At 38.0% G+C, this 21,083-nt stretch overlaps 1 protein-coding gene across 19 annotated transcripts in view; it reads right to left on the reverse strand.

Annotated features, from left to right (window-relative positions):
• The window catches only part of cdc42bpaa (CDC42 binding protein kinase alpha (DMPK-like) a), a 104,745-nt gene that overhangs the window by 68,265 nt on the left and 15,397 nt on the right, over positions 1–21,083 (reverse strand). For all 19 annotated transcript variants that reach the window (XM_079832315.1, XM_079832314.1, XM_079832312.1 and 16 more), the window contains exons 2-5: positions 18,906–18,997; positions 7,142–7,225; positions 6,938–7,033; positions 5,035–5,183 (exon numbers count right to left, since the gene is read on the reverse strand). In XM_079832315.1, the coding sequence (XP_079688441.1) occupies positions 5,035–5,183; positions 6,938–7,033; positions 7,142–7,225; positions 18,906–18,997 (421 nt within the window). The remainder of the gene's footprint in view (positions 1–5,034; positions 5,184–6,937; positions 7,034–7,141; positions 7,226–18,905; positions 18,998–21,083) is intronic.

Consider the following 21,083-nt stretch of genomic DNA (forward strand, 5'->3'; position numbering starts at 1 on the left):
TGAGTGTTAGATGTCTCTCAAACGCTGGCCAGACTCGCTCATGGCCAGACGCTGAGGGGAGGTGCTGAAAATAACCTGCATTCAGGAGATTGTTGCTGCTGGTCTGGTGGTGTTCAGAGGGTTGGTCCTGGGTGTGTCACATACCTGTCTGCATGTGGAATGAGAGTAATGCGGGAGGTGAACTGCTGACCTCTGGTGAACAGGTCGGTGCAGCGGTCACAAGCTCCACGCTGTGCTCAGCTTACACATATGGAGTCCACTCGACTGGAGCCGAACATACAACTATTCACAGTTGTCCTCCTTAAGAAACACCTTCACTTAAAAAAAAAAAATTGTTTTGAAACACAAACTGCTGTTAATTGGAAAGGCAAATTAGTCTATAGCCACCTGGACATCCAGTCAAAGATCAAAACTGTTGTTTTAGTAATTAAAAGGCTTATTTAATAGAAAACAGCAATTTCCTTTCTCTTCTGATATAAAAGACTACTCTAACATTTATAACGCTCCACACTGACAATTTATGAAAAACACAGCAAAAATGGTCAGAAAGAAAATTTGAAAACTATTATCATAAAAGCTCAATTATTATTAGGACTGTCACTAACGATTATTTTGGTGATAGATCTTGATCTTGACGATTAATCGAGTAATCATATATATATTTGGTCCCACTTTATATTAAGTGGCTTTAACTACTATGTACTAACATTTAAATTATTAATTTGATACAATCCACTTATTGTGTCCATACATGTTTTTACACTGTACTTTAAAATAAAAATACCTGCATGTAATTACAGCTGCAATTGATTTCTGTAATTACATCAATAATTACACTGCTGTCTCTTCCCTTAACTCTTAACCCACCCTTAAACTTACCCATACCACCAAACCTAGCAGCCATATCACTCTGTAGCCCATGACTGGTTTCCCACTGAAGCTAAGCAGGGCTGAGCCTGGTCAGTACCTGGATGGGAGACCAACTGGGAAAACTAGGTAGTAGGGATGGGCGATATGGACTTAAAAATGTATCCCGATATTTTCTAGTATTTATTGCGATAACGATATCAATGACGATAAATGTAGTATCATTCCCCATGTTTTTGGATACAAGTGAAAGCTGCATGCATTCTTATATTTATATATATATATATATATATATATATATATATATATATATATATATATATATATATATATATATATATATATATATATATATATGTATATGTATATGTATATGTATATATATATATATATATATATATTTAATTAATAATTTTTTTATGTAAAATTCCACACCAGCCTTTTCAGAAATGGAAAAGTTGCAGATATAATTGTCTTCTGTAAAAGTGCAGGAAATGTTTAAATAGTGCTAAAACTGTGCTAAAAAAACGTCACACAATACAAACAAAAATAATTTTTAAATCAATGACAAGTTTTACATGTAAACCGATTCTGTATTTATTCATACATGGTGCAAACAGTGGTAAAAATAGCAGAAACAGCAAAAGTAATTATCCCAAAAATGTCTTCAGATTACAAAAAAGTTGAAAATAATGATTTAATGATAGAACTTCAGTAATTTGAGTTGATAATATAATAATACCACAAATTATTCTACTAATAAAAAATAAACTGCACTAAGGAATAATGAGCTTCTGGGTTCATGAATATTAATCACGTTGTCAGCGCTCATTCTAACTGATTGGCTGAAATCAAAACAGGCAGTAATAGGTGCACGCCAGCCAATGAGATTCCCGTTTGTGCATTCCTTTCTTTCTGTTCACGAAAGGCTGAATAATTCCAAATAAACGCCATTACTTTACAGGAAAATGCAACAAAGGATATTGTTTACATGTAGCACGTCAATTCTGTTTGGTATAAGACTCTCTCGCTCTCTCTTTGAGTGTGTGTGAAACACTGAGCGCTCTCAGTCCCGCGCCTCACACTAGTGTTTAATGTGCGTCATATACACTGCGCATTCATTGAGATGAACTGAAATAGTGTGCTTTACCGATCGATTGAGAAAGAGCAAATCTCTTAAGCGCTCAGTCCAAGTGCTCAGCGAGTGAAAATAGGCCTACATCTGTATGGTTCAGATTGCCCTCAGGTAGCCCCTCGTTTAGCTATGAACTCTTCCGCAGCTTCCACCATAGTTGTTTTCGTTCTGCACGTGAGATGCGGATTCAGTGCCGCCGCTCCCATTGCGCGGCGCTTAGGCCACCGAGTGCTGCGGGGGCACCACAAGAAAATCTCTCTCCAATCCCCGTTCAGCTATACAGAGTGACGAACGCAGCCACCGCGGCCATCATAAAGTAATAACGCTTAGGGCATCAAGAGACGGCCAGCGGTGGCACGGTGCGGATGGGTCGCGCCATCAACTAGGCTTTATCGTTATTATCGCGGGAAGGCAAATTCTTATCGTGGGGAGAATTTTTACCGGTATATCGCAAACGATAAGATATCGCCCATCCCTACTAGGTAGCTGCTGGTAGAGGTTAGTGAGGCCAGCAGGGGGTGCTCACCCTGTGGTCTGTGTGGGTCCTAACACCCCAGTATAGTGATGGGGACAAGATACTGTAACAAGCACTGTCCTTCGGATGAGACGTTAAACCGCGGTCCTGATTCTCTGTGGTCATTAAAAATCCTGGCCAAATTTGCCCAATGGCCTCTGTCCATCATGGCCTCCTAATGATCCCCATATACTGATTGGCTTCATCACTCTGTCTCCTCTCCACCAATAATCTGGTGTGTGGTGGGCGTTCTGGCGCAATATGGCTGCGGTCGCTTCATCCAGGTGGATGCTGCACATTGGTGGTGGTTGAGGAGATCCCCCCCCCCCCCCATCCTTCCATGTAAAAGCGCTTTGAGTGCCTAGAAAAGCGCTATATAAATGTAACAAATTATTATTTAATATAAAGTGGGACCATTTTAGTGGTAATAGAAATAGACCCAAGCGAACAATAACCATTAAAATGACTTAAATAAGGCCTACATACCTATAGCAATGAGGCAAGAATAATAGGTAGGGATGTAACGATTCAGTCGGAGCCCGTTGAAAATCGATACAAATGTGAGACGATTCAAATCGGTTGAGAAGAACATCCCTAATAACAAAAGCAAGTAATCATATGGTTTTATTGAACAACACGGTTAAAACACATAATGTGATATAAAAAGAGAGCACCAACGGCCATTTGATTGTTGTTGTTACACTTTACAGCATGATCAATTGATCATATATTTACTGAATATTTAAGTGAATCGCAGTATTTGTGATTTCACAATGGCACCATTTTTATTTTAAATGATATTAATATATCGATTCATGCAGCCTTTGAAAACAGTCTAATAATGCGGTTCATGGATTCTCATCTGTGGAATACACCACTTCCAATATTTTGCTGGTTAATCAACAAGGGCAAATTGCAATCAAGGATTCTTTTTTTAAATCGAGTACTCTAATATAATCTTGATAGCTCTAATTAATAATCAATTAATAATTATTATTCTTTTAAGTGTGTGAAACCCTTATGAAGGGACTTCAGAGGAAATCAACATCAAACAAGGTTCTCAACACATTTTACTCTATAAACGTACATATTTCAAAGTAAAATATGATATTCAACTAGAAAAAAAAATGTAGTGTGTGACTTCATTTTATATTATGACTTATTAGATTGTAAAAAGTTATCTCTATATGACAGCTGATTTGAGGGGAGGAGCTGAAAAAGTTGAAAGGATTCATGACAAAAATCATAGTCAAACCAGTTATTATGTTTAGATTAAAGAAAAAGCGTTTTTCCAAATGTTGTATTTGGAGAAATGTGCAAAGATGATTGTGCACAATAAGACCAGAGACTAGGTCAATTACGATTTCATGCTGAGTTCAAGAATTCATTTCAGTTGATAAGATACAAATTTCACAACAACAATCCAAATACAGATTCGAAACACTGAAATTCTTCTTATTCATGCAATGAAAATGCCAGCGCAGCCATGCGTGTACATTCACATAAGAGAGATATAAGGTAAGAGGAACAGCTGTCTTGGCCAAAACGTGTCACAGTTTATCACTGAACATATGGTGTGAGCTCTGACTACCACTCAAACACAAACAGCTTTAACTGGACAGCAGGAAGATGTAGCACATTAACATAGGCACACTGCTGCAGGGGACAAACATACACTTTATATTCTAATAGTGAATAACAAGAACCTGAGATATTAAAAACATTGTTAGTTAAGAAACTCAAACAATACATAACAGACTTTCGGAACCGAAAAGCCTCCAGCATGGGGGACAGACTAACAGGAAATTCACAGCCTGGCACACAAATAGGCAACTTCCTGCATTTTGTGTCCGCATAAATGACAACAATGGAAGCCCCGCCCCTTCGTCAAGCCGGTCTACTCAGCACCTTAAGTTTAGCTTTGGGTTTTACTAATGAAGAGGTTATGTAACCATTCATTTCAAGCTTGAGTAAATCGGTCCAAAACTGGACGATGCACTTAAACCTGGGTAAAAATGGAACTTCATCTATTTTCCTTTCTTAGGGAGTTGCCCACAGTATCGCACCCCTTTTAAATCGTCCAAAACAAATCTCTCACGGCCGGGGTGGCTAAACCTGTAATTACAGTCCTTATTTGAGTTCCCAGAGCCCAAACTGTACGCATGGACCTCTGCTCTGCTCCGTAGCAGCAGCCTGCAATTAGTAAGACCAGAATAAATCAATTCCACTGGAGCCACATCTGAGAGGCTGGGCGCCTCCGAGCGTTATCCCTGGAACTGTGCTCCGCGTAAATTCAACGCAATAGCAACTAGACAGCCAAAGGCAGTACTAAAATGTCCTCTGTGATTGCTGAAATCAGAACAATTTGGTCACTTCCTGTGTTCCCAGAAGAATTCACATTCCCACAGACAAATTATTTCCATGCAATTTGCTCCAAATGTCAGTGTTGTGCAGTAGAAATGAAAAAGAGAGAAAGGCAAGCAAAACCAGGGCAAATCTGTTAGCAGAATGGCCTCACCTGTGAACATAGTGCAGCTGATGCACAGAATCAATCGCCAGAACCATCTCCGCCAGGTAGAATCGGGCCATGTCCTCAGGTAAACGGTCCTCAAACTTGCTGAGAAGAGTCAAGAGGTCACCACCCACGTAGTAATCCATCACCAGGTACTGCAGAAGACAGACATGTCAGAACGAAATGGCATAAAATCACGGACGGATGGACGGACGGAATGATAGATATAATGATGGAATGATAGATAGAACATAGACAGATGATAGATAGATGGAACGATAGATAGACTGACAGAATGATAAATAGAACAATAGGTAAAACGACTGAGAATTAGAATTATAGATAGAACAACAGAGAGATAATAGATTGATAGATATAACGATGGATGGATGGATGGATGGACGGACGGACGGACGGAACAATAGAAAGAACAACAGATAGATAAACAGATTGATAGATGGAATGATAGGTATAATGATAGATGGATGGAACGATAGACTGACAGAATGATAAATATAACAATAGGTAGAACGACAGAGAGAATAACAATAGGTAGAACGACAGAGAGAATTAGAATTATAGATAGAACAACAGAGAGATATATAGATTGATATATATAACGATGGATGGATGGATGGATGGATGGATGGATGGATGGATGGATGGATGGATGGATGGATGGATGGATGGATGGATGGATGGATGGATGGATGGATGGATGGATGGATGGATGGATGGATGGATGGATGGATGGATGGATGGATGGATGGATGGATGGATGGATGGATGGATGGATGGATGGATGGATGGATGGATGGATGGATGGATGGATGGATGGATGGATGGATGGATGGATGGATGGATGGAATGATAGAAAGAACAACAGATAGATAAACAGATTGATAGATGGAATGATAGGTATAATGACAGATGGATGGATGGAACGATAGATAGATAGACTGACAGAATGATAAATATAACAATAGGTAGAACAACAGAGAGAATTAGAATTATAGATAGAACAACAGAGAGATAAATAGATTCATATATATAACAAATGAATGGATGATTAGAACGATAGAAAGAACAACAGATAGATAAACAGATCGATAGATGGAATGAGATACAATGATAGAATGATAGATATAACATAGACAGATGATAGATGGATGGAACGAAAGAGACTGACAGAATGATAAATAGAACAATAGGTAGAACGAAAAAATATAGATAGAACAACAAAGAGATAAATAGATTGATATATATATATAACAATAGGATGGATGGATCGATGGATGAATATAATGACAGATAAAACAACAGATAGATAAAAAGATTGACAGATTGAATGATATATATAATGATAGATAGCACAATAGACAGATGAGTGATAGATGGATGGATGGAAAGCTAGATAGACTGACAGATTGATAAACAGAACAATAGATAGAACGACAGAGAGAATTAGAACGATGGATAAAACAACAGAGCGATAAATAGATTGATAGATGTAACAATAGGGTCGATGGATGAATGGGACAAATTTAGGATTATTCGAGGTTTGGTATTATTATGGTTTGGTGGTTGAGAAGACAACCTGCATGACAACAATCACCATTCAGACCTTTAGAATAGGCGGTTTGCTTGCTGAGAAAAACCACATGATCTAAAACAGCCCCATTATTGTCCTGATGGATCTGGCTTGGCAGACTGGGATTCTCATAGTAATTCCCCGCATGGGAACCAGCCAGAGGTGTGGTTCTCTCCTGTCCAGCATCTCTGAGGTCTGTCTGCGCTCACGAAACTGACCGAGAGTGTTCAGAGACTACTGGGACTGACTAATCAAGTCTGATCTAATCAAAGCTCCTGTTAATGTGGAGTCAGGGGCAGCCAGAGGGCAGAAGCCTACCAAGAAGTTGTCATCCTGAAAGGTGTAGTGCAGCGTGGTAATCCACTGACTGTCCCCATTCACCAGCACGTCACGTTCCTCCCGGAAACATGCTGTCTGGGGAAACAAAAGACAAACATTTTGTTTACATTTAGTTGATGTCAAAAAGTTTAATTTTCCAAACTAAACAAATTGATTTTGGGCTAGAAAGATTTAATTGTGTACCTCTGCTCTTTTCAGCATCTCCCACTTGTTGAGGATCTTCATGGCAAACACCTTGTCTGAACTTTTCACCTTTACAACTGCTACCTGTAACACACCGGAGAGCACACAGAGATCTGACACCGACTCCACCATTAAGAAAGCAAGAGGGGATTTCTAGAGGTCCTGATAAGATGGTAAGCCGCTTTGTGTTGCTTTTGTTCCATCTAGATTACCAGATCACACATGGAAGTGGTTGGTTATCAGTGACAGCAGAGTGTAAACCTTGAATTACAGGGCAGGTCGGGTTACTACGGGCGTACACATACATAAACACACGCTGCCATGAAATCATGATATAACTCATTCTGAGGGAAGAAAGCATTCTTCACAATGAAGCACACTCAAGACTCAACACGTAAAGACAATCAGCTGACAGCAATTCGATCTCAAGTCACTGACAGCCCAAATCCAATTTTAATAACTCAAACGTTGAACTGCAAAATATGAAATACTGAAATCTGACCCAAGCCAATTATTTATGTAGTAACACACACACGTATACACATATATAAAAATGTCAAATTATTTTTAATGTTATTAATAATGTCACAATCTCCTGCATATATATATATATATATATATATATATATATATATATATATATATATATATATATATATATATATATATATATATATATATATATATATATATATATATATATATATATATATATATATATATATATATATATATATATATATATATATATATATATATATATATATATATATATATATATATATATATAAATAATACACTCACCTAAAGGATTATTAGGAACACCATACTAATACTGTGTTTGACCCCCTTTCGCTTCAACAAGGTGCTGAAAGCATTCTTTAGAAATGTTGGCCCATATTGATAGGATAGCATCTTGCAGTTGATGGAGATTTGTGGGATGCACATCCAGGGCACGAAGCTCCCGTTCCACCACATCCCAAAGATGCTCTATTGGGTTGAGATCTGGTGACTGTGGGGGCCATTTTAGTACAGTGAACTCATTGTCATGTTCAAGAAACCAATTTGAAATGATTCGAGCTTTGTGACATGGTGCATTATCCTGCTGGAAGTAGCAATCAGAGGATGGGTACATGGTGGTCATAAAGGGATGGACATGGTCAGAAACAATGCTCAGGTAGGCCGTGGCATTCAAACGATGCCCAATTGGCACTAAGGGGCCTAAAGTTTGCCAAGAAAACATCCCCCACACAATTACACCACCACCACCAGCCTGCACAGTGGTAACAAGGCATGATGGATCCATGTTCTCATTCTGTTTACGCCAAATTCTGACTCTACCATCTGAATGTCTCAACAGAAATCGAGACTCATCAGAACAGGCAACATTTTTCCAGTCTTCAAATGTCCAATTTTGGTGAGCTCGTGCAAATTGTAGCCTCTTTTTCCTATTTGTAGTGGAGATGAGTGGTACCCGGTGGGGTCTTCTGCTGTTGTAGCCCGTCCACCTCAATGTTGTGTGTGTTGTGGCTTCACAAATGCTTTTCTGCATACCTCGGTTGTAACGAGTGGTTATTTCAGTCAAAGTTGCTCTTCTATCAGCTTGAATCAGTCGGCCCATTCTCCTCTGACCTCTAGCATCAACAAGGCATTTTCGCCCACAGGACTGCCGCATACTGGATGTTTTTCCCTTTTCACACCATTCTTTGTAAACCCTAGAAATGGTTGTGCGTGAAAATCCCAGTAACTGAGCAGATTGTGAAATACTCAGACCGGCCCGTCTGGCACCAACAACCATGCCACGCTCAAAATTGCTTAAATCACCTTTATTTCCCATTCTGACATTCAGTTTGGAGTTCAGGAGATTGTCTTGACAAGGACCACACCCCTTAATGCATTGAAGCAACTGCCATGTGATTGGTTGATTAGATAATTGCATTAATGAGAAATTGAACAGGTTTTCCTAATAATCCTTTAGGTGAGTGTAAACATACACATACACACACTTTATATATACATACATTCATATATATCAGACTGATTTATCGGTCTGCTGATTTTATCGTCCGATATGAGCCTGTCGCAGATATATCGGCATCGGCGTATATGCCACCGATATGAACGCGCGCCCACGAGTCTCACAGCGCGCAAAAATTCACACACAATTATGTCAAAATGCCTGTCTTGTCGAGTATCATCATAAACATAGGTGGTTATGTCTTAAGTGAACGTAAACATTAAATTTGCCAGTCTCCACCAGCGTTTTTTGTCATTTTCACAAGTTTCATGGCCCACAGAATATCTTGTTGTATGAATATCTGAACACGCAATATATCAAAAGAAAGAACAGCCTCTGTTTTATTCTAGCTTCATGCATACTTTTTTTATCAACACTTGAATGTGAGCAAGTTTCATGAAAAAAGCTTCATTTAGAGAAAAAAGCTGAGAAAATCGCGACTAACTTCCATCCAGATGGGCTTCAGAACGATGATAAAAACACTGATGGAGTAGATCAAGTCCATCAACACCCCTAATGCTTCACAGTCTTATACTGTGTCCTAACTACATGCGACGCAATGCCGCAATGAATCCTTTCCATGTTAATTCGAGATTTTGACGGCGACACACAATGATTCTATTTTAGAAACGGTTTCTATTTCTGCGACGTCACGTCTGGAAGAACACAAAACATGGCAATGACGATCTCAGGTAATGTTTATGTGCTTTATTTAATGTCAAAAGTGTGTAATGTGACTCTGAATATCATTTAGTGCTTCCAGCTTTGTAACATAGTCATACTAAAAGCAACAATAGATAATTCACCTCAGATCTTGAAATTAAACAAATGAAAACAAGAACGTTCAAACTCTGAACAAACAAGTATATTCTATTACAAATATTGTTTTAGTAACTCAGTATGTATTTTAGTAATGTTTAAATGGTGTAATATTTGTGAATTTGATTATGTAGGCTACTTATCCATTTCCTTGCAAGTGCTGTCAAGATTAATCTCTGGTGCCGTGCTCTTGCCGCGAGAGCCCGCCCACACGCTGTTCTGATTGGCTGTGGTTTTTGCACAGGGAGCATGGTGGGGACTATTTTCAGGTGCTGTGTAATATCATTGCGCCAAGCTCCTTGATTATTACGCAGGAATGAGAGTATAGTTCCTAGCCATATCGGCCTAGAAAATCACAACTTTTCATTTCCCGTCAGTCTTAGTACACGATGTAACTACAGCTGAATTGCTATAATGGCTAAAATTGAGAAAAAAAAAAAAATCTATTTCATAGAGATATCAGTAGCAGTATTGGTATCGGTGATACAGTCCTCCTTTCAAAAAAAGCGATTAAAAAATATTTAAAATTTAGGCTACTGTCTTTATGATGTTTCTACATTCATTTGAAGATTAAATGTGCAATTATTACAATATAAAAATATGAAATATGAAATGTGAAAAACTTTAATGTTAGGTACGATTACTCAGGATTAATTACAGGAAAATTTGTGAATAATTACTTATTTTTTTATAAAATCACACACATATACATATTACATACAATAACAATATTTGGTTTCGCTGAGCAAAAACCACATTATAGAGAGCATTGATCCAAACACATCCAACATTGATTCTTCTAAACAGCACATAGTGAACCAATAAAATTATGTTTGGTCTACACATTCAAGTGTGAGCATCTTGGGAAAAGGAAGTGGAATGGACATATATTTGTCTTGAACTCAAGGTGTCCAAGTGAAACAACGGTGTGATTCACTCCCTGCGATTAAATAAGCCAAAACAAGCACGCATTGAGAGGTCTACACATTCCAGGCCGAGCCAGGATACGAGCATTATTCCAGACAGAAATCACGCTCTTCACTCTTCCACACATCTGATAGGGATTTAAAATAAACCAAATCCCAGAAGTACAGACCTTAACATTTAGATTATGATTGTTAAGAAAGCTAAAGGCTATCTGCTAAAACATCAGGCAAATATCTGATCGAAAGGACACAGGGAGTGGAAAGTGACTTTTAAAATAGCGTTCAGAGCACTGCCTGGCATCGTGCCCTCAAAACACACAGCCTTACATGGGCCAAACTCCCACAATGCAGCCTTTGAAATCTAGTTTTGCAAATCTAATTATTACTCAAAAACGACATTTATCTTCTGTCATAACTTTGTCAACAGTACGAGATGTGTGTGGGTGGACAAAAGCAAGCAATTCAAATGAAAAGGGCAATGAAAACCAGAGAAAAAAAAGCAACAGCAAGTACATTTGTGCTTTACTCAGATTCACTGGTGGTCTGAACACAGATCATTTTTTGGCATCTTTAACTTTGGTCCTCTACAAATACCACTGCTGAAGTGGTACAAATTAACCTAATTTATCACAAATTAACCAACTTTCCTTTACAATAAGGATGCACCGAATTAAAATTCTGTATGCACTTGGCCGGAAAACGAAACTGAAAATGAATTAATCAAACTTATTTAATAATCAACACTAGACATGTGCCGGTATACGGTATTACGATATATCACTCAAATATCTAAAACTGAGTTGTACAAACATTTAAACTGCACATCAGACAATTTTATATATAATATGGTTTGTTGGTGAAATATAGACATTTAAACGATAATAAACTGCAATAACTTGTTTTCAGGACAGATTTAATAAAAAAATACATTAAAGACATCACTAACACTAACAAGTCTGTGTAACGTAGAGCTTAGATCAAGCTCAAAAAAATCAATAATCTTCTCTATGCAGGCGCGCTCCACTCATGATCCGCTCACCTGTAAAATGACATGATATTTAGCCATTAAACAATGTATTTTGTTTTATATTTATGTTTAAATATTATAATGTTATTTTTTAATTTCATCCGATTATGAAAAGTGCAAAGATGGTCAGAAATGATTTTGACCCCTTCATTGGGTTTTGCTTTGTAGAAAGCCTTTCTTTAAAGTGAATTTTGTTTTGTATAAATTATATCTTAATTTGAATCAATGTTTAATCAGCCAATTGCCTGGACTTAATAAATAAGAAGCAAATGGGCTATAGCAGACAATAATCGTGACATGAAGTTGCCGGAGCGATCACTTTTATTGCACATGAACTGGAGCGCGTCTTATAAATAAACCGAAACTCAGCAGCTATTTGCCTCACAGATATGAGAAATATGTGTATAGAAAGCTTGAAATATCTATACTAAACAATTCGAAACGACAAGAAATAGTCAAGCAAAATGCACTGTTCACGCGAGCAGCTCATGACTGATCTCAGAGCGTTTCTGTCCAGAGTGCTGCGCTTCATCACTGCATGTGCGGTGAGTTTAACACGCATTTTTAATCCTGACTTGTGCAACTTCAGTGTTTCCCATTCATTGATTTATTTGTGGCGACCTGCCACAATATCGACATTGACCGCCACAAATAGATTTCTGAGCTTCCCATTCATACTGTGACAAAATATATTTAAACTTCTTATAATAAAACAAGTCTTTAATTATGTGTTTTGCAGTTGCTGTCAAACAAACTAAAATCGAAAGCTCAATAAGGTAAAATCAAAGGCATCAAACGGCAAACAAAGCGAAAGCGGAACGGAACCGCACTATTCGTTTGAGCTGAGCGGACCGTTTATCAGCTTGGAGCAATAATAGACAGTGCGAGCTCATACATGGGCCGATCTCGCGATAGCATTACTACACAGCACTGGGAGATCCAAAGAGAAAGCGTTTGAATTCACCGCAGAATTAATAACATCACTATTGCGAGATCTAATGGAAGCATTCAGCGCAGAATAGGCCTTTATCACACTTCCTATTTCCGGTAAGTGAAGCAGTGCACTGCTTCTTCCGGTCCTATCGCGACGCAAGCAAAACGTGGGTGTAGCTGCAGCGATCCGGTGCTCTAATACTAAATAATGACATCCTTACCTCAGATTTGACCATTTCCTGACACTAAAAGAATAGAGGAGAGCATGGGTGAGTCTGATATGGCGGGATGAAGTTGTATGTTTGTGTGTTGTATGCATTTCCAAACTGCGGATGTTTACGTGTCTCATATCGTCAGTCTGCTGAAATGTTCCCATCCAAATGTGCATTCTGAATAATAAATCAATTTCTAACCTGCCGCAGTCCAGTGATTGAGTCTTCTCATTAACAGGGTTTCTCTTACTAATCATATTTCATACCCGTTTTAAATTAATTTGACTGATAAACACCCTTACGAAAGTTAACCATGGTTTTATTATAGTAAGAATGTAGTAACCATTGTTGGGGGTAACGCATTACAAGTAACTTGAGTTACGTAATAATATTACTTTTTCAAGTAACTAGTAAAGTAACGCATTACTTTTAAAATTTACAACAAAATTTCGGAGTTACTTGTTAAAAAAAGTTACGCAAGTCACATTAATTTTCACATTAATTTGACTGACAGCTCTCCTGCCCCCATGTTGAGAAAAATGAGTGCAGAGGTGTGTGTGTGTGTGTGTGAACATGAGGGTTATTGTAGTTCTAGACTAAATGTGAGCATTTATTTATCTCACTTGCACAATAAAGATTCTGTACTCCTCAAAATGATTAAAATCAGTCAAATGCTAAATCAGAGTACTATGCAAACCTCTAATAATTAAATGTTAAATAAAACAACTATTTTTATGCATAATCTACCTTTATATTTAATTTACCAATGTCTTGCTGCTGACTTTTGATGATGAAAATTACTAGATTTTTTGTTTTTATTGGTAAAACTTTTTTCTCCTGCATCCTATTCTTCCATTATCCAGAGCTGCGCCCTCTACTGTTCATGAGGGAATCTGCATTTTTACCTCAGCCTGGGGCTTATTATTTACATTTTGGTATGAAGAGGTCTTTACCGTTGCACAAAAATATTACTTTTTTGTTATAAAAACAAAACAAAAACAAGCCCAGCCCAGGTGAGAAAAAGTAACGCAAAAGTAACGCAATGCATTACTTTTCTTAAAAAGTAACCAAGTAACTCAATTAGTTACTTTTTAAGGGAGTAACGCAGTATTCTAATGCATTACTTTTCAAAGTAACTTTCCCCAACACTGGTAGTAACCATGTTTTTTTTTCGTGGATTGACTACCATTTGTATTACTTTTACTACAAATACCATGGTTAAACTACAAGTACCATATTTTATTTGTAATAAAACCATGATTCATTTTCATGTAATAAATAGATGAATGAATGCGCGCTAACTGCCTTAAAGAAAGTTAACGATGTTAAGCATTTAATTCATCTTAAACAGTAATACTGAATTTTGGCATAAATGTGTGAATTACATATACTGTAGGCTACAGTGAAATGATTGTCAATGAAAAGTTGTGGCGACCTGACAGAACAATGCTAAAATATTAATACAAATCAATATGTTGATTCAGATCTTATTCGTCAGGTCTCACACACACTTCATCGCGGTCTATTTAGACGAGCACTGACACCGTGTGGTGAAATAATCACTATGTTTACGACCGGTCGGATAAAAAAACTACAAGTTCAGCAGAGTTTGGAAAATCCTGTACACAGTAATGATCAGTTTATCTCTTCTCCTGTCTCGGAAAATGTCCGGATTTTTAAATCATCCTCCAGATGCTTATTTTAATTGTCGTTTGTTCAGCTAGGTGTACACAGCACATTGAAAACATGCATAACCGGAAGAATCAGCACACTGCTTCGATGCGCACTTCCAGTATTCAATTCCTCTGTGATAAAGGCCCATTCTCGGTTATAAACCACAAATATCAGATCAAACCGTGCTGACGTGGAAACCAGGAGAAACATTGTGCCATGAACGAAGTGCAGGGGTTTCAGTCCACAAATCACCAACATTCACCATGGATTTACTGTAGTAACACCACATGGTGTTGTGGAAGAAACAGTCAATTTTACAAGTGATTCAAGCTCTTTTCAAACACTTTACAAGGGCTTTCAAGTACATTTTTTCCAGCACTTCAAAGCTCTAAATATTATCAAATTTAATGTTACTTATTTGTAATGTGATTATTTGTAAAACTAAAAGTTTAAAAGGTGTAGGCCACTTTGTGGCAAACAAGCACTTTTATTTTTAAAAAATACATGAATAAAATACAAATTACCACTATAAACTGTAGATGGCGGCAGAGCAGCACTTATTGACTTGTTAGCCATTTCCACTCTCTAATATTTGGACAAAACAAAAACTTTTCAAATTGTGACTGAATTACCCAGAAAACAAGTAAAGAGCTGTCGGTCAGTTCAGTGTGATACTAGAAGAACAATGGTACATTTAATAAAGAGCAGAATATTTAAATTTTCCCTATAAAATTAGTTTTTTGCACATTACAGTTGTTAATAAAAGTTAATTTTATCTGCATATCATTTCATAAACCTTTGTTTGACTAGTTTATTCTGAACCCGCTCAACAAGCAGCGCGCCGAGCCACTCCGCCCTGCCCACCACTACAAGTAAATTCTCAACCTATGGGAAACACGGAACTTTGTACACATTTTCTTAGTTGTAGTATTAGTTCTTACTTTGCTAGAACATTTTTATATTATTTCTGATTATGGCATAGCTTTCTGCCCACCCAATTAGGCTAATAAAGTAATGATTAAAAAAAAAACAAATGCTTGAACAAGGGTTAGGCCCGGACCGAGGATAGTGGCGGGAAATATCGGGGTCGGGTCAAGTTCAGGCTCGGGCAGAGAATCTAAACTCTAGTGTAATGGCAATTCAGAGATTTGTTTCTAAACACATTATAAATGTTATAAATGTATTGCTGAAACACGTTACAAAGACTGTGAACTATGTAGTACTGAATTGTGGAGCGCATTAGCATCAGTGGTTCACCCGCCCAATCGTGAGTTCCTGCCATTACCGCGAGCTAGCTAGTTAGCTTCGTCAAGTAAATGCGGACACATCCCTAGTGTTTGAGAGCAAAGAATACAGCTTTTTTTATAACTTATTTTGATAACTTATTTTACTTACTTGGGTTTTTTTAATCATTCAAATTTGGATGGGTGTTTAACATTTTCTGTGGTGTGACAAACTCAGAACACATTTAATATTGCTGTACACAGAATATTTAATACAATGCAAATATTTGGCAAAATGCTCTTCTCTATAGTTATTTTTTTCTAGCTAAATAATCAGGTTTATGGACATCGCATAGCTTTCTTGAGGTTAACATTAAAGTGACATTGTATAGCCTACCAGCTGTTTTATTGAGCAATTACATGAGACAGGATTCATTTCAGTGAATGTATCTTTCAACATTTCTTGTGGTGTTCACTGTTCAGTCAGATTTATTTATTTTTTTGAGTCGATGATCCATGCTGCAGCTTGAACTGAACTCTACAGTGATCTGTCACGGCGTATTAAAGAGCGCCAAAATGTTATTTATTATTTGAATTTCATAAAATCTTCAGAATTTTAAAGTTGAGACCGCTTCGTATTAAAAGTAACAAAGCCACTAATAACTTTCATCAACAGAAAACAGAAAACACCACAGACTAAAAGATTTTAGATTTAAGAAACGATATAATTAGCGATTAAAATCAAGAAATTAATCGTGTCAATCCACAGGTGACATGTTTAACTGCTGTAGCTTATTCACTTGCATGAAGTAGTCGCTGAACATAATCCAAATGTGCCATTGGTATTTAGTTATTAGTTATTTGTATTTGGATACTTAAATGTTAAACTAGATAAAAGTGCATGCACAACAGTGTCACAGCTACAAAATTGATAAATCTAAAATCAATAGGCTTAAATGATTAAATTAATGTCAATCATCAAATAATCATTGATCAGAGAAGAGACAGCAATGTTATGAGAGATTTAAGCAGTGCGCTCCAGCCTGGCTCCTGTCAGTGTCTAAGAAACCAGGATCAGGGCGGCACGGGGCGGCCGGGGTGACAGGTCAACCTTAACACAGAGACGACCCTTTGACAACTACAAAGACCGCCGTTCAGAGACCATGACACCCGTCAGCATCTGCTCAGTGTACTCTCATTCTGCAGATGGTCTCCGAACGGAACTCCAAGCATAAAATATGCAAGAGTGAAAATAGGTTGATTTTGGCTGCTAAACTGTTAACACTTTCACTTTTTCATGGGGTAACAAACTGTACTTTGTTCAGTTTATGACACACAAAATAACATGGCCTGTCCCTTGGGTCATGAAAAAAATCTTTGCCCAAGAAACAACAAGGGTCATATCCACTTCTCTGGCACCTAACTCTTTCTCCCGCCAGTGTTTTTGAAAAAAGTTGCCAGCATTTTTGATCAATTTCACAAAAGTTTCACGGCCCCCAGAATATTTTGTTGTATGAATATCTGAACATGCAATATTTAAAAAGAAAGAACAGACCCTCTACTTAAAAAAAAGTGTGATATTCTAGCTTTTATTCATGCATTCCTTTTTATTAACACTTGAATATGGGTATGGGAATATGGGTTTCATAAAAAAGCAAAATTTTGAGCAAAAAGCTGAGAAAATCGTGTTTTTGTCAAAGACTAAACTTCTGGACAGGATTCAGAACAATGATCAAAACATAAATAGAGTAGATCGAGTCCATCAACACCCTTGTCTGGCTATCACCAGACCAAGCTCAATTTAAGATTGAACATTGGTCTGGGGAGTCTGCTCTGTATTTTCTACTGCACAAAAGGTGTGGTCAACGAGCATAATTCAAATGACTCTGTACGCAATTGGATAGTCCTTCAACAAATCAGCCCACGAGAGGCATGATCAACGGGCAACGACCCATCGCTTCTCTATCCGTCATCATGTTAAACCCGCCAATAGCGCACCAGGTGGATAAGCCAGTCTGTGATTGGTTCCCGCAAAAGTGTAACAGAAGCAGGAGAAATGAATGTACAGGTTTCCAGACTGAGTTGCAGGGTGAAATCAAATCGCCAGCAGATCAGGCTGGGTTTACCCAGCCTATAAACACCCCCCAAAGCATCACAGTCCTATAGCTCATCCCGGGTTAACATTTCATTCAGTAACTTTAGGTAGTTTTGATTTATATCCGTTTAATGTTGATGGTCTGCTTACATGTGCTATTGCATGTTTCTGCTTCTTTTTCTCGTGTGTTTTGATCAGGAGATTCAGTACTCTTTCAAAAGATGTGTAATAGTGCCTCTAACCATGTCACAGTGAAAACACGGAAAGCCGGAAATTTCCATCATTGGCAGGGAAAGAGTTAAACGACTGATTGGCTGCATCCAAATTTGCTATGAGACACTTGTTGCACGCTACAGTGTAACTGTAACACTGTTCTAGTGCTTTTTGGATATTTTAATCCAAAAATCGTACATATTGTGCCTTTAAATTAAAAACATTAACACTTTTGTGACTATACGTTATTTCAGATGTTCATTCAATAACCGCTCTCAAACTGTTTACAGGTTCATAGCTGTGACACTTTTGACTTGATTCAATACAAGAACCAGGTTGTAAGTGTAATTTGTCAGACTACAGACAAAAGGCACATTTTGTTTTATTTTGTTACATTTATTACTTAAAAATAATTTGCATAAAATTCATATATATGAGTGGTTCTCAACTGGTTTGTGTTCAGGGCCTAGACTCAACATTAGACATCAAACGGCAATCCAACATAAAAAGTCTTTAAAAGATTTATTCATTAAAAATAAAGCCATCACTTGAGAGCCACTGCTAAGTACTATTGGATAATATGGGAATTCAGATGCAGTCTCAACACAAGACGGATGCTGCTTACCTCACCAAAAGCTCCTCGACCAATGACCTTCAGTATCTCGAAGTCCTCCTTGTGCAATCGCATCTGTTTCACTTTAGAGGTGAACGGTTTGGCTGGGGAGAGAGAGAGACGACAGCACGGAGTTATTGTTGAAGACGTTCTAATCCATCACTTCACTATGATGTGCCATAAGGACCCGATCTTCTCGCAGGGATTTGTGGCAGTTTCAGTTACAGCACATTCACAAAAGTCAAAAGTTCAGAAGCATCTCGAAGCAGGTGTGAAGGACAGATTGATGGTGTACCGCAGTAAAGTCTTTCTTGCAGGAACTGAGCAAAAAAGCTGGCCACTGTGACTTGTTTTCCTCTCATAACTCAATCAATATTTCATGTCCACTTATTTATTTGGCAAGTAGCAGGATAGCATACCATCATCTGGTCATTATCAAAAAATAAACCTGTTCAGACCCTGATTATTTTGCGATAATATATTTTAATTTCCCCTGACACCCAATTAGAACTTATGCAGAAAGCTTCTCATACAAGTGTGTTGTATCATGAATGGCAGCACAAATTGACCTTGTTAGTGTGACTGATCCTGGCAAACTATAATTGTGTACAATCCCACACCATCAACGAGTATGAAGCCACTGCACAATGACTATCATTATACACAATAGCTTCTGTTTTCAAGGCTGCATCCTTCTGCAATGAGAATCAATTATCACATTCATATAATTTTATGGAGCACACATAATATTATTTACTGTGTGGTTGAGAGGATGAGCAGAGAGTTCCTATTAAAAACTGTGAAGAGGATGCACTCAACTCAAGGCAGCATGTGATCACAATCGCAATTGGCCAAGGGCAATTTACACTTTTGAATTTGATACATTTAAGCCCAATTAGAGCTGTTAAATTGTGTTAAATTAACACTGGTTCTTCTTAATTTGATCATTTAAATGTTGATTGATTTTTCTTAACACTAACCAGTCCATTCATGACGAGAATTTCACAAAGAATTGGGGTCGGGTGTTTTTTTTCTTTTACTTGAAACAGTAAGCAATCACCTTGCAATCATCCAGAACATCCTAGTATACCCAAGCAACCACCCAAAACACCTCTGCATTGTGGCAACAAGTTTTGCATGGACAAATATCCATATAGTAACATCCAAATAAATGTTCTCAATCTGTGACAGGCAAACTATAAATCATTGTATGATAAACTGGGGAAGGGCTAGTATTTTCTATTGAAGACAGAAGACTGAATTATTATTATCCCTTATTATCATCGCCATCCCGACACTTAAATCGGCGCTCTTTGTCAAATTCCCGACTGCGCGACCAGGACCGGTGAATCGAATGGAGCCTCATCACCACCGCTGTTAAATGACGAGCAAGCCTCTCCATGGGAGACACATATGCCACAGGGATGCACGCCTCTCTGCCGCCATCAGGCTGAGAATGGCCGGGCTGCCTTGCCGTCTTGGGAAGATGAGCTGCAGGAGAAGACCAAAGCACCCCGGACCAAAGAGGGGAGCAAGTGCGGCCGCCACGACACCACCCCCTTTACCTGGATCCCGTGTTTATTGGACACTTTTATGCCAATGGACACTTAATTCCCCTTTTTCGACATTATGTTCATTTTTATGTAATAAGCGACTCTTCGAGGGCTGATGTCAGACCCACTGCTCATCCCGGCTCCCGCCACAGACCATACAGCTACAACACTGTGCGCTGCTTATGAATGAACTCCGTATTGGTCAATGAAAGTCACATTGAGCTCAAGACTGCCAGCACTAGAGATCAGACACGAAGACAGATCTCTTTTCACTTGGACTGCAATAAATCCAGTCTCTTATACAGACAATGAGCCTTGTGCTGTTCAGTTAACCCTGCATAATAAAAAAAAGTGATGTAGTTAGCTGAAACCAAAGCAGGCTCCAATATACTGAAGGAGTTGTGGTATTAGCACACTTGGCTTTTAAATGGAACAGTTCACCCAAAAATAAAAAAAAATGTGTTCGTTCTCATTTAAAATAACCACACAATACCATATAAAGAGTCCACCCAGACCATTTATGTAAACAACATTGCTCAAGAAGCAACATAGCTGTTACTAATTTCGAATGTTAAAGGATTAGTTCACACCAGACGCGAATGAAGCGAATAAAATCACGTTATTCGCGCGTAGTTGG

The sequence above is a fragment of the Gobio gobio genome, assembly GCF_949357685.1.
Source record: "Gobio gobio genome assembly, chromosome: 13".
Lineage (NCBI taxonomy): Eukaryota > Metazoa > Chordata > Actinopteri > Cypriniformes > Gobionidae > Gobio > Gobio gobio.